This window comes from Chlorocebus sabaeus, chromosome 5, assembly GCF_047675955.1.
Source record: "Chlorocebus sabaeus isolate Y175 chromosome 5, mChlSab1.0.hap1, whole genome shotgun sequence".
In the NCBI taxonomy this organism is placed as follows: Eukaryota; Metazoa; Chordata; class Mammalia; order Primates; family Cercopithecidae; genus Chlorocebus; species Chlorocebus sabaeus.
Window position 1 is genome coordinate 69,820,301 of NC_132908.1, and position 12,332 is coordinate 69,832,632.

The 12,332-nt window shown below is 48.8% G+C and overlaps 1 protein-coding gene across 1 annotated transcript in view; it reads right to left on the bottom strand.

Annotated features, from left to right (window-relative positions):
• The window catches only part of CALB2 (calbindin 2), a 32,769-nt gene that overhangs the window by 14,578 nt on the left and 5,859 nt on the right, over window positions 1-12,332 (bottom strand). Inside the window, exons 2-3 of the mRNA XM_007993713.3 lie at window positions 4,698-4,774; window positions 2,087-2,176 (exon numbers count right to left, since the gene is read on the bottom strand). Coding sequence (XP_007991904.1) covers window positions 2,087-2,176; window positions 4,698-4,774 — 167 coding nt within the window. The remainder of the gene's footprint in view (window positions 1-2,086; window positions 2,177-4,697; window positions 4,775-12,332) is intronic.

Here is a 12,332-nt window from a genome sequence, read left to right on the forward strand (position 1 = left end):
TGTGGATGTATGTGGTTGTATGTGGGTGCATGTGGATATACGTGGGTGTATGTGATTGTATGTGGATGCATGTGGTTGAATGTGGATGCATGTGGGTGTATGTGGTTTTATGTGGATGTATGTGGTTGAATGTGGATGTATGTGGGTGTATGTGGTTGTATGTGGATGTATGCAGGTGTATATGATTGTATGTGGATGCATGTGGGTGTGTGTGGTTGTATGTGGATGTATGTGGTTGAATGTGGATGTATGTGGTTGTATGTGGATGTATGCAGGTGTATATGATTGTATGTGGATGTATGTGGGTGCATGTGGTTGTATGTGGATGTATGCAGGTGTATATGATTGTATGTGGATGCATGTGGGTGCATGTGGATGTATGTGGGTATATATGGATGTGGTTGTATGTGGATGCATGTGGTTCAATGTGGATGTATGTGGGTGTATGTGGATGTGATGCCTACGGCCGTGCTACGGCGGCCATCTTGCTAACAACCTGAGGATGAAGGTATTTTGAGGGCAGAGAACAGAACCAAGAGAACTGCAGAGCAGGAGCCCTGGCTTCCACCTGGAACCAACCCCACCCCTGGCCTTTCTTTTAGAAGCCTCTCATGGTAAGCTATGGCCCTCAGGCCAAGTATGGCCCAGAAGTTGTTTGTAAAGTTTTATAAGACATGGCCACACCCACTCATTGACATAACACCCGTGGCTGCTTTTGTGCTATAGTGGCAGAGCTGAAGAGCTGAGGCAGAGACTGGATGGCCCACAAACCCTACACACTTATCTTAATCTGTATTTTTAGAGAAAAAGTCTGCCAACTCTTGGTTTAAGCCCTCTTATATCAGCATGGGCATCTACAATGGCCGCTCTTGGTGCCTCTCCCTGCTCCTCTGTAACTAGGCTAATGGTCATCCCTCAGCTGCTATGAAGTCAGACTGCTAATAGCTCACCCCTGCCCCTGCATGAGAACTGCCCTCAGTCAGACCAGAGCTGCCCTGCTGGGGAAGTTCCACAGGTCTCCTCCTTGCCCAAAGAGGGGCAGCCTGCATCCAAATGACTGATTGACACAGGGGTACAACAGATCAGCCCCCTTGCCTCAAGGTGGGACCCACTCTGTGGCACAGTCTGCACTCCAGAGTCCCTGTAAGCCTAGCCAAGGCAAGGCTCCAGTTGAGATCACATCCTTGCACAGCACCATCCCCTGCCCTTTCCTGCTGCCCTTCTCTAGAGAGTTCTGCCTCAGTAAGCCACTTCCACTCAAATCTCTGTCTCAGGCACCCAACCTAAGGCAGCATCCCAACAATATACCCTGGGTGGAGCTCTGCCCTAATGCCTGTACCACCATCATCATTCTTATATATTTATTTATCCATATGGTTTGTCAAGACGGGGTCTTCTTATACTGCCCAGGCTGGTCTCATACTCCTGGCCTCAAGGGTCCTCTGCCTTGGTCTCCCAAAGTGCTGGGATTATAGACATGGGCCACGGAGTCCAGCCAGCACTCTTGAGCCCTTGACCGTGGTCACTGATTACCAGAGGTGTTTAACATGCACCTGTATATGAGTATGTGTGAATGTATGTGTGTATGTGTATATATGTGTGCATATATGAATGTATGTATGTATATATGGATACGTGTAAATTATATGCAAATAATATGTTTATATATGTAAATTACTGCTGTGAATTATAAATGTATAGATTATATGTGTATGAATTATGTATGTAACTTTTAAAAATTATCTTTTGGATGTCTTTAGGTGGGGCATGGAGTCTCTTGTTCACCTGTCTTCAGCCTCCCTAGTGTCTTCAGCTAGGCTTGCCACTTGGTTATAATACTTGTTGGCCCCTGTGGGCATTTAAGGTCTTCACCCCATCTTTGGTCATTGTTTGTCGCTTCCTCCTTCCTTGGGTGACACACAAGAAAAGCCCCTGCTATTCTCTTTGGTCAGCCCAAGTGCTGGGGGTGCCAGAGCTTTGAGGCCCCCACCTCACTCCAATTCTCAGCAGGATGCTCATGCCTGGGAGAGGCACAGGGACCCAGGCCCCCTCTCACACAGCTCTTAACCAGCGAGGCAGGGCTCACCTCTGCCATCTCGATTTTCCCATCCGAGTTTTTATCATATTTCTGCATGAACTCCTTCATCTTTTCTCCAAAGTTGTCACTCTTTGACATCTGTGGAAAGACAAAGGGGGCTGATTTTTGCTGCTGTATCTCATGTGAACCATGATCTCAGAGCAGCAGACTTGGAAATCATTTCCATCCTGGATAAGTGGGTGCAGCACCAGGTTCTGCTGATGCTCTGATTGATCCCAGCTGTGTTGTTTTCCTTTCTAGGTCCCCTCCAAATCAAGTCATCTCTTCTTCAAGGCTCAGTCATACAAATTTCAAAGGACACGTGGCCATGCTCCCTACCACGTAATCAAACATGCCCTGCTGCCTTTGAGAAGAATTAAGCTACAACTCTATAGGAAAGGTTTGGACTTGTTCCCGTCACTCAGATGTGAGAACTAAGGCCTCAACACTTTACTGAAGCAGCTTGTAATCAAACTGAACTTAATCCAGTGCCCCATAATAGGTTAGCACTTCATTATAGCAAGGTGGATTGCTCATGTTCTTCTTTAAAGACTAACTGGCAATTCCACACTATTTTCACTCCTGATTTTCATGTCAGGAGGAACATGAGGAGGAGGTCATCATGTAGCCAAAGGGTAATTTAAATTGTCCATCCAATTATTCTGACTACTAGAAAGCAAAGAACTTAAAACATTCCTTTAGGCCCACAGCTGCCTATCTTAAATATAGACCTGAAGCTCTCGAACCTTCCCCTGATTTGAGATAGTGCTGGTTAATTATTTGCATTAAGGAGCTCTTTCTTCTCCCTAATCGATGATGAGCCCACCTGGCATGGCTGATGCTCCTGCGTCACTCAGCTGATGACTTCCACATGAATTGTGTGCTCCCCAGGACTGGGCCAAGGGAAATCCTATCACTTATGAGAGTCTCCTGAATCCCTCTGATTGCTTTTTACTTTTGGAATTAGTATCAATTTGTCAATATTTATTTGTTTATCAATATTTATTTATATTTACAAAAGTACATAGTCTGATCCCAGGCACTTGTCACAAATGTGGCCATCTTTTTTAAGTTTTACAGTAGCTCCTGTGAAGTTAGTAGCCCTTCCATTTGACACACTAATGGAGGTCGAGATGACTCCTCTAGAGGGCACCCAGGGAGTATAGTCAGAATTTGAACTCATGGCTTTTGCTTCCAAGGCCCATATTCTTTCTACCATATAACAGCTGCTCTGAGAACCAGTCCTGGATGACATCAGTTGGGATTGTTGACAGACTTGAAAATTACCCCGATGACATCTGAGGAAGGGAATGACTAAGAGAAGGATTTCAGATGCAAAGCACTCCATAAAAACACATTTCTCCAACTAGCCCATGATCCCAGAGTCAGTTCTGAAGCCCATGCTTTCCGTGATCCAGGCTTCATTATCCTAGGAGTTGACGGGAGAACTGTTGATAAACAAACCCATGAATCGCCTCCAACCCTTTAAGCCCGTCACTTTGACCTCCTTCTCATTGGGGCATTCTGCCGAGCTTTGAACCAGGAGCTCACTGACGGATTTGTGACTCATCTCCCAAACTGCTCCCTGAAGAGCTGCAAATAAACCGTGGATTGGCCAACAGACACGCAGCAGGGGACAGTAGAGATACCTCCAGAGTACCCGAGGGAGTTGATGGGAGGGTGTGGGGCTGACTCCATGTACTCCAGAACCAGACACGGGAATCACAGCAGACTAGTTCCAATCACCTGAGCTTTGCAATATTTCACATACCTCCCCCAAAAGCCTTTAGCAAACTCAGTAGTGCCATGTTGGCACCAGGGAAAGGAACATTCCTGTCACTAAGGGGCTGGGATGTGATCTGGAGTCACTTTGGGCAGGCTTAGAAGGTTGTGACACCACCACGAATGAGGCCAGCCAGTGCTGTCTGGTTCAGATACTGGCTGAGAGCAATCCTTAATTTTCCTCTAGTTCCTTGTGGGGGATTCTAGCCTGTGTTGCTCTAGAACAGTGGTTCTCTTCTGAGGACGATTCTGCCCCCAGTCTCCCACCAAGGGGACATGTGGCAATGTTTGGAGACATTTTTGATTGTCACAGCTTGAAGGAGGATGATAGTGGCATCTCACGGGTAGATCCAGGGATGCTACTAAACTCCTACAATGCACAGGGCAGCCGCCGCAACAAATTATTCAGCCTCAAATGCCAACAGTGCCAAGGTTGAGAAACTCCGGTCTAGAATTAGGGCACTTGAAACCTCCTAGGCATCCAATCTGGAATCATGACCCCTAAGCACCTTAGGGCAGCTATGGACTCTGTCCCTAGGGAAAAAAATACTGCAAATATATTAATATATGCATACACAGACATAAAGCTTTGCAGCTTTGCAGGAGGGTTCATCAACCCCTGGTGTCCATTCATGAATAGCCCCCAATTCCAGACACCCAAGGATATTGAGATAGGGTACTCTTAGGTGATAGCCTATTTTTTTTATCCTTACAAATAAAATGCTGTGTCAAGACCAGCGATATGAGGCCTGTTTATGGCATACATAACTGGGACAGAGCATGCTCAAAGGCATAGGTCAGGAAAATCCCAGACAATGGGAGACAGGGCTGGGCTTACCATGCCAGAGCCTTTTCTTGCCTTCTCCAGCTCTTGGAAAAAGTTTTCTAGCTCTTTACCTTCAATATACCCATTTCCTGGAAAGAGAGAGAGAGAAAATCAATCTCAGCGCTAAATAGTAAGGGGAGCGTGGGGTGGGCATGCCAGGGGCTTCGTGGAGGATGTCTTCTCCCAGCTGGCCCACAGGCAGGTGTCTAGGCCAGTGGAGCTAGGGGTGTGGGTCCAGCCCCCAGGGCATTTGCACCTAGAGATCCAAGACGAACAACATACATTCAGCAGCTAGAAAATACTGGGAGGAACTAGCACAGGGTCCGAGAGGACAGAGGAGAGCAGAAGCTGGCAGCTTCTGTATCTGTCCCTAAAGTCTGAGCAAGCACTAGGTGGCGGAAGTGTGACAGGTCGTCGGCAAGTGGTGGGCTCTGGTCAGAACCAGAACGGGGTCCCTGGGGTTCCGAAGGTGTAGTGGGTTGGAGTACTCCCCCAGAATGGGACCTTATTTGGAAATAGGGTCATTGCAGATGTCATTAGTTGAGTCATACTGGATTGGGGTGGGCCCTAAATCCAGTGGTTGGTGTCCTTATAGGAAGGCCTCGTGGAGACACAGAGACCCCGGAAGACCACGTGAAGATGGAGGCAGAGGCCAGTGTGATGTGGGTTCAAGCCAAGGAACGCTGTGGGCTGCCAGCAACCACTAGAAGCCAGGAGGGAGGCAGGGAGCAGATTCGCCCTCAGAGTTCTAGCAGAGCCTGTCGACGCCTTGATTTCACACTTCTAGCCTCTGGAAATGCGAGAGAATACATTTCTGTTGTGTTAAGTCACCCAGTTTGTGGTGCCTTGCTATGACAGTCCTAGGAAACAAAAACAGAAGGGCCCAGAAAAAAGAGAACCACAGGGCATCTGTCCTATGGGATGTCACCTCCCACCCCCCACTCCACCTGACACTTGGTCACAGGGATCAAGGATAGGAGAGGCATCCCACCTGGTAATGAAGAGAGGAGGCTCTGAGGCCTGTGGATGCAGATTTAAAGCCTGGTTCTGCTGTACTTAACAACAGTGTGACTTTGAGACTGTTATTGAACTCATCTCATCTGCAAAGTGGGTTATTATAATTAAACAGGATTTTGTATGGAAAGCCCGTCCTCTAGTCACTATGAGGGCAGCATAAATGTTGTGACTGAGTTCCATTACTAGAACCCGTGTCTAAGGTGGGAATGAATCTGTGGGAAAAGTGCAGTGATCAGAACCAGGTCCCGAGGTCACAGCCTGACTTGCGAGATCACATAAGTAGCGGGAGGTCCTTTTGATTCTCACGCCTTCAGCCTGGGTGGTCTAGAGACCAGGACTGAGCTGAATGCATAGTCAAGGTCACTGGTCAGTGCTGTGATGGGGAAGGAGGCATTTGTGGGTGGGAAATCAGGCAGGGCTCAGGCAATGCCTCCTAGACGTTGCTGCGGCAAAGAATCTCCTGGGGATTTTTTCCTATTTTTTTGAGACAGGGTCTTGCTGTGTTGCCAGGCTAGAGTTCAGTGCTGTTCATAAGTGTGATCATAGCACACCACAGCCCCAAACTCCTGGGCTCCAGTGATCCTGCCTCAGCCTCCCAAGTAGCTGGGACTACAGGTACCTGGCACCCAGGGATCTTTAAAAAAATATGGATATCTGGCCCCCACCTCTAGACTTTCTGATGCAGTTTGTTTGGGGTGTGAACTAAGCACCATGATTTCTTTTTTTTTTTTTACACTCCCAGGTGATTTCCTGTGTAGCAAAGTTTGAAAACCACTGACCTAAAGTCAAGGTCCAAATTTGATCTAAAGCCATTGAGGAAGATTCCCATAGAGAAGATTCAACTCGAATGGGAAGGGAGGTGGTAGCTTTCACCAAGGGCAAATGGAATTACAAACGCAACAGAGAAAATAAAGGAGCATTTACCCTGGCCACTGCGAGGGGTTGCGAAGGGAGGCTTTTCCCAGCCTCTCCTCCTAGGGTCCCCTGAGAATTTAAATTCTGAATAAACTTAGAGGCACTCTCGACTGAAGAATATGCCACAGTAAATATTGTATGGCAAGAATCACATGAGATAAATTATGTATTTTTGTCTGCAGGGAAAAGACGTGATTGTAATGGGCTTGCAGAGTGAGACTTGAGTTCCCTTTTATCCTAGAATGGGGTGGTTATCTTCCTTCTAGGATGTCTGTAAAGCTTCTTAGGAGAACTGGAATTTCAGAAGAGCGTGGTTCCTGTGAGGCCGGCTAAAGTAGGTGAGTGAGGGAGAGGGAGATGGGCTTTCTAGGCAAAAAAGACATTCATCTAGTTGATGATACTCTGAGTTGGAAGAATGAGGAATTTTTCTCTTCCTGGTTACTCCCTGCAGCGATCTGGCTATTCTCCTATCGCTGAGGTGCAATTTCTTGTCGACTGAGAAGGCAAAGTCACTTTCTTCTCCTCGGAGGCTTTGTAGAGTCAGACGGGGAGGTGGAAAGCTGAGCTCAGCCCTGGGTGCATCTGCAGCTTCCAGAAGCCCGAGGCTAGGGCAGGAGGTGGGGGCTCAGAGCTGGCACCATGAATGCATGGCACGGTTCAGCAAAGCAGAGACCACAGGAGCCACGGCTGGGCAGACACAGGAGCGAGTATGTGTCTGTGTCATAAGTGTATCAGGAGGTGGCTGAAAGGAACTGGGTTGGGGAAGCCCGCAGAGCAGCATGGTATGTTTCCAAGAGCTGCCTCCACTTAGCTCTGAACAGGGTCCCTCATTCCTCTGTGGAGCCCTGTTTTGCACCAGGTCTTCGATGTTCTGCCGTTTCTTCTCTGGCCCCCTCACCTACCATTTAGGGGGTCGGCAGAGTAACCGGCCTTTCTTGCTGAGGCACCGACACCTGGTTATTCTCCTCCCTCTGTCGTATCCAGATCAGAGGACGCCACCTCTGTGAACCTCAATTTCTTCTCCTATGAAATGGGGACAACGATAGCACCCTCCTCATACGGCTGCCGTGAAGATGAAAGAGGATAATAATACACTTGCCGCGCTGGCCTGCAGCAAGCCTCAAACGTGCGGGCGGACATTGCCATTATGGCCGCTGTTTGCGCCTCCCGCCCATGCTGCAGACACCTTGACCCTGGGCTGCTTTCTTCGGGTTGGAAAGATTTAGGGGCGCAGAGGGAGGCTAGAGCAGGCAAGGCTAGCACCGAGCCCCGCTCCACTGAACGCTCTGAACCCAAAGAAAAAAAGTACAGACCTCTAGGGGCCACCTTTTCCTTGGAGTTTTTCTGGGACCTAGAAAGAATAAGTATTTATTTTTACTCCATCTTTTTTTCTAGAAAGGTTTGAAGGAGGCTTAACAACCTCAAGAAACTCAGACAATCAGCCAGTGCCTCGCCCAGCAGGAAAGTTCTGAAGGTCAACGGAATGTCTGTAAGTTTTCAAAGCGATTTTGCTGTCTTGCTTTGCTCCAGCAGATAATCTGAGCCCTCACTATGGGGAAGGTGTGCGTGGGTTGCTGTGGGGGAAATGAACCCACACACAGTGTTTCCAGACACACGGGCATGGCAGAGTAGAATCCTTTTCTGCGGACAGAAGACACTGAGGCACACGACAGAGAAGGTAAGCAACTTGCTCAGGACCACACAGCCAGGGAGGACCAGAACGGAAGTGTCCTCATTCCTGATCCTGGCTTAATTCACTGATTCATTCATTTGAGGAATTTTTTTGTTTTGTTTTTTTAGACAGGGTCTGCTCTGTCACTCAGGTTGGAGTGAAGTGGCTGGATCATGGCTCACTGCAGCCTCAATGTCCTGCATTCAAGCCATGCTCCCACCTCAGCCTCCTAAGTAGCTGGGACAACAGGCACATGCCTGACTAATTTTTTTTGTTTGTTTGTTTTTGGTAGAGACAGGGTTTTGCCATGTTGCCCAGGCTGGTCTTTAACTACTGAGCTCAAGCGATCCACCTGTCTTGGCCTCCCAAAGTGCTGGGATTACAGGCGTGAGCCACCGTGCCTGGCCCATTGGAGGAACCTTTGTTGAGCATCTGCACTGTGTAGGCACTGGAGGTGCAAAGGCTAGCTAGGCCCTGCCATGGTGGGGCTTATGCTCTAATGGGGTGTGGGTGGGGCAGGGGACAGACAATAAGCAAGGATATGAATTTAAACATGGTGTTTCCAGTGTCGAAAGCAATGAAGGAATGATGGTGTCACAGAGTAGATACCGATTTCCAGGGCTTCTTGGAAAGGACGAGCAGGGAAGACCTCCCAAGAAACCTCAGCCTCCGGGAAGGGGGTAGAGAAAGGAAGGAGGAAAACTGGAGGCAGGGAAAGAGGTCCAGTAGCTAGTAGCTAGAAGGGCAGCCCTGTGGAGAGAAGCCACTTCCCTGAATTCAGCTTGAGCAGCACAGGCAGCAGGAGGTTTCCGGGGCAGGAGGAACCCCCTCCCCATACTAGGAATTCCACCATCTCCCTCTGGGCACCTCAACGAAAGGACAGAAATGTGGTTCAGTGCAATGAGCCTTGATGTTTTTGAACTGAGCCACAGTTCCACCTTGTGCCTGGTGCTCAGGGAGCTATCACCAAGGTTTAGATGTGGGCCCATTCCCCACAAGCACCAGGGGTCAGCCTGGGAGAGGGAGGCAGACAGGCAGCTGACGGCAGACAGTGAGGAGCAGAGGAGAGACTGACAGGTGGCGCTGCAGGGCCCAGAAGGGACACTCCACACCCAGCCCTCCATTGTGGATGGAATATGGCCTTCACTGCTCCGGCTTCCCTCAAAGCAACTCCCCATCCATCGCCAGGAGGCCCTTATCACTGGAGGCTCGGGTAGAGGAGAGGCTGGTGGACACCCTTCTAGGAGGACATCAGCATTGGATGAATGGTCTGCTGTTTCTATGACCCTCTTGCAGTGGGTGGGGTGACTGGTCACCAAGCAAGGCTCATGCGGATGGGCAGCGATAAAGATGTGGTTACCGTGGCAACCGTCACTTCTAACCTGTTGTCAAACCACGTCCTGTGAACACGAGGGAGCAGAACTGAGGTGAGACCAAGGGACCCTGCTTCCTTCCTTACTCTACTCTTGCTACCATTCTTCATCACCACCGTGCCTTGGTTTCCCCCAATTTAAAGTGAGACAATACTTCTTTACCTTTCATCTGGCCACAGACACTTGGGAAGCCATGCCTGGAGGAGGCTTCACCCCTCAGTGAAAAGAGACCTCAGGGAGGCCTTGTTCTCCATGAGCCTTGTACATTCAGATTTTCTAGGAGTTGAACAGGTAAGAGGTACCTGAGTAAGTGGTATAATATTAAGAATTCTACCACCTGCTCTATGACTGTCCATGTGATGTTGGGCAAGTCAATCTCTCCGAGCCTCAGTTTCTTTATCTCTAAAATGGACATAACTATTTATGCCCTCTCTACTTTATAGAGTTCTGGTGAGAGCTGTACAAGGTAATGTTGTGGAAGCACTCTGGAAAATGTAAAATCTCACATAAATGGAAGGAACAAATATTGCCTTCCATTTATACTCTCTCCTCTTAAGTTCCTCTAAATCAGTTTATAGGTGAAAACCTGTTAACCTGAAGAGTTCCAGCACCACTGCTTTCCTTAGAATACTGGTTCTCAAGCCAGGTATGGTGGCTTACGTCTGTAATCCCAGCACTTTGGGAGACTGAGGTGGGTGGATTGCTTGAGGCCAGGAGTTCAAGACCAGCCTGGCCAACATGGCGAAACCCCATCTCTACTGAAAATATAAAAATCAGCTGGATGTGGTGGTGTGTGTGCCTGTAATCCCAGCTACTTGCGAGGTTGTGGCACGAGAATTGCTTGAACCCAGGAGGCGGAGGTTGCAGTGAGCTGAGATTGTGCCACTGTACTCCAGCCTGGGTGACAAAGCGAGACTCTCTCAGGAAAAAAAAAAAAAAAAAAGCCAGGTGCGGTGGCTCATGCCTGTAATTCCAGCACTTTGGGAGGCCGAGGGGGGTGGATCACGAGGTCAGGAGATGGGTGCCTGTAGTCCCAGCTACTCGGGAGGCTGAGGCAGGAGAATGGCATGAACCTGGGAGACAGAGCTTGCAGTGAGCCGAGATGGTACCACTGCATTCCAGCCTGGGCAACAGAGCCAGACTCCGTCTCAAAAAAAAAAAAAAAAAAAAAAAAAAAAAAAAAAAAAAGAAAGAAAGAAAGAGAGAGAGAAAGAAAGAAAGAAAAAATACTGGTTCTCAATTGAGGCTGTGTATTAGGATCACCTGGGAAGATCTGACAACAACACTGTTGCCTTGGCCCCATCCCCAGAATTTCTCATTTAATGGATGAGGGGGAAGGGGGTGTTTTCAAAGCTCTGCAGGTGATTCTAAAGCTCAGAACAGTCAAGGTTCGGAACTGCTTCAGAGCAGCATGTCTCAAACTTTAGGGTATATAAAAAGTACCCAGGGATCTTATTAAAGTGGAGATTCTAATTTAGTAGGATTGGAGCATAAGGGCATGCTGTTCAAAATGCAGTCTGTGGACCAGTAGCGTTGGAACTACCTGGGCGCTTGTTAGGAATGCAGAATCCCAGGCCCACCTTGGACCTACCGAATCTCTTTCTCTGGGGGGTGGTGCCCAGCAATCTATTGATCACACTGTCTTGGTGATTCATCAATATGCTACAATCTGAGAAGCAATGGCTCAGTGGTTTTCAAATTTTGTTCTAGGCCAGACATATCAGTGTCACCTGGGGGCTTCTTAGAAATGCAAATTCTAAGGACTGACCCAGGACCTACAGAATCTGAGTCTCTGGGGATGGGGCCCAGAAGCCTGTGTTCTAACCAGCTCTCCAGCACACTCAGGATGTTGCATCCAGTTGCTTCTAGTGCACCAGCCTGTGTAGCACTCCGCGGTCCATAGATTAGCGAGGTCAAAGGAGGGAAGGTTCGCGCCTTCCGAATTTCGTCGTTAAGTTGCACCAGAAGGCATTCAGGAGGCCAGGCCACTTGTTGGTCTATCTGGAGTTCAAATTTACCGAAGGCGAACAGTCCTTTAACCTCCATCTGGACCACCCTCTGGGACAGTCAAATCCTACCCTTTGTGGTAAGAAATTGGCTTCCCCAGGCTCTGCCCCAGTATTAATCTGGCTTCGCATGGTGTGCATCCTTCACAAAGAGCTTTCCGCTTCCCACCTCATCTGTTCTTTACCAACCTGCCTGGTAAGCAGTTATCAACCCCATCTTAGAAAGGAGGAATCAGAGGGGGGAGGAGATTCAGCCACAGCTGACAGAGGTCTTGGCCTCCTTCTGTTTGTCACAGGGACAATGTCTGTCCATATCTGCTTTTGTTCTGGCTTCTCACTCTCGCTCTCTGTCTCTCTTTCTCTCTCTCTCTCTCACACACAGACACGCACATACACACACACACACGCTTCTTCCAGTGGCTTCTGGAAAAAAGAGTAAGCCCCAGAGTGAAGAGCTACCAGCTACCAGCTGAATGCTTGGCCACTTGAATTTCAATCTGTTTCTGGGCTGTGCTGCTTTGGACCAGTGGCTCCGGAGCTGGGCTGGGTCCCCTGAACCTGTGGACATCTGGCAGCCTAATTCTGGGCTGAGTCCCAGGCACGAGGGAGGCCAGAAGGATAGGGCAGATTGGGTGAGAGGGGAGATAGTGGAGAGCCAACAAGG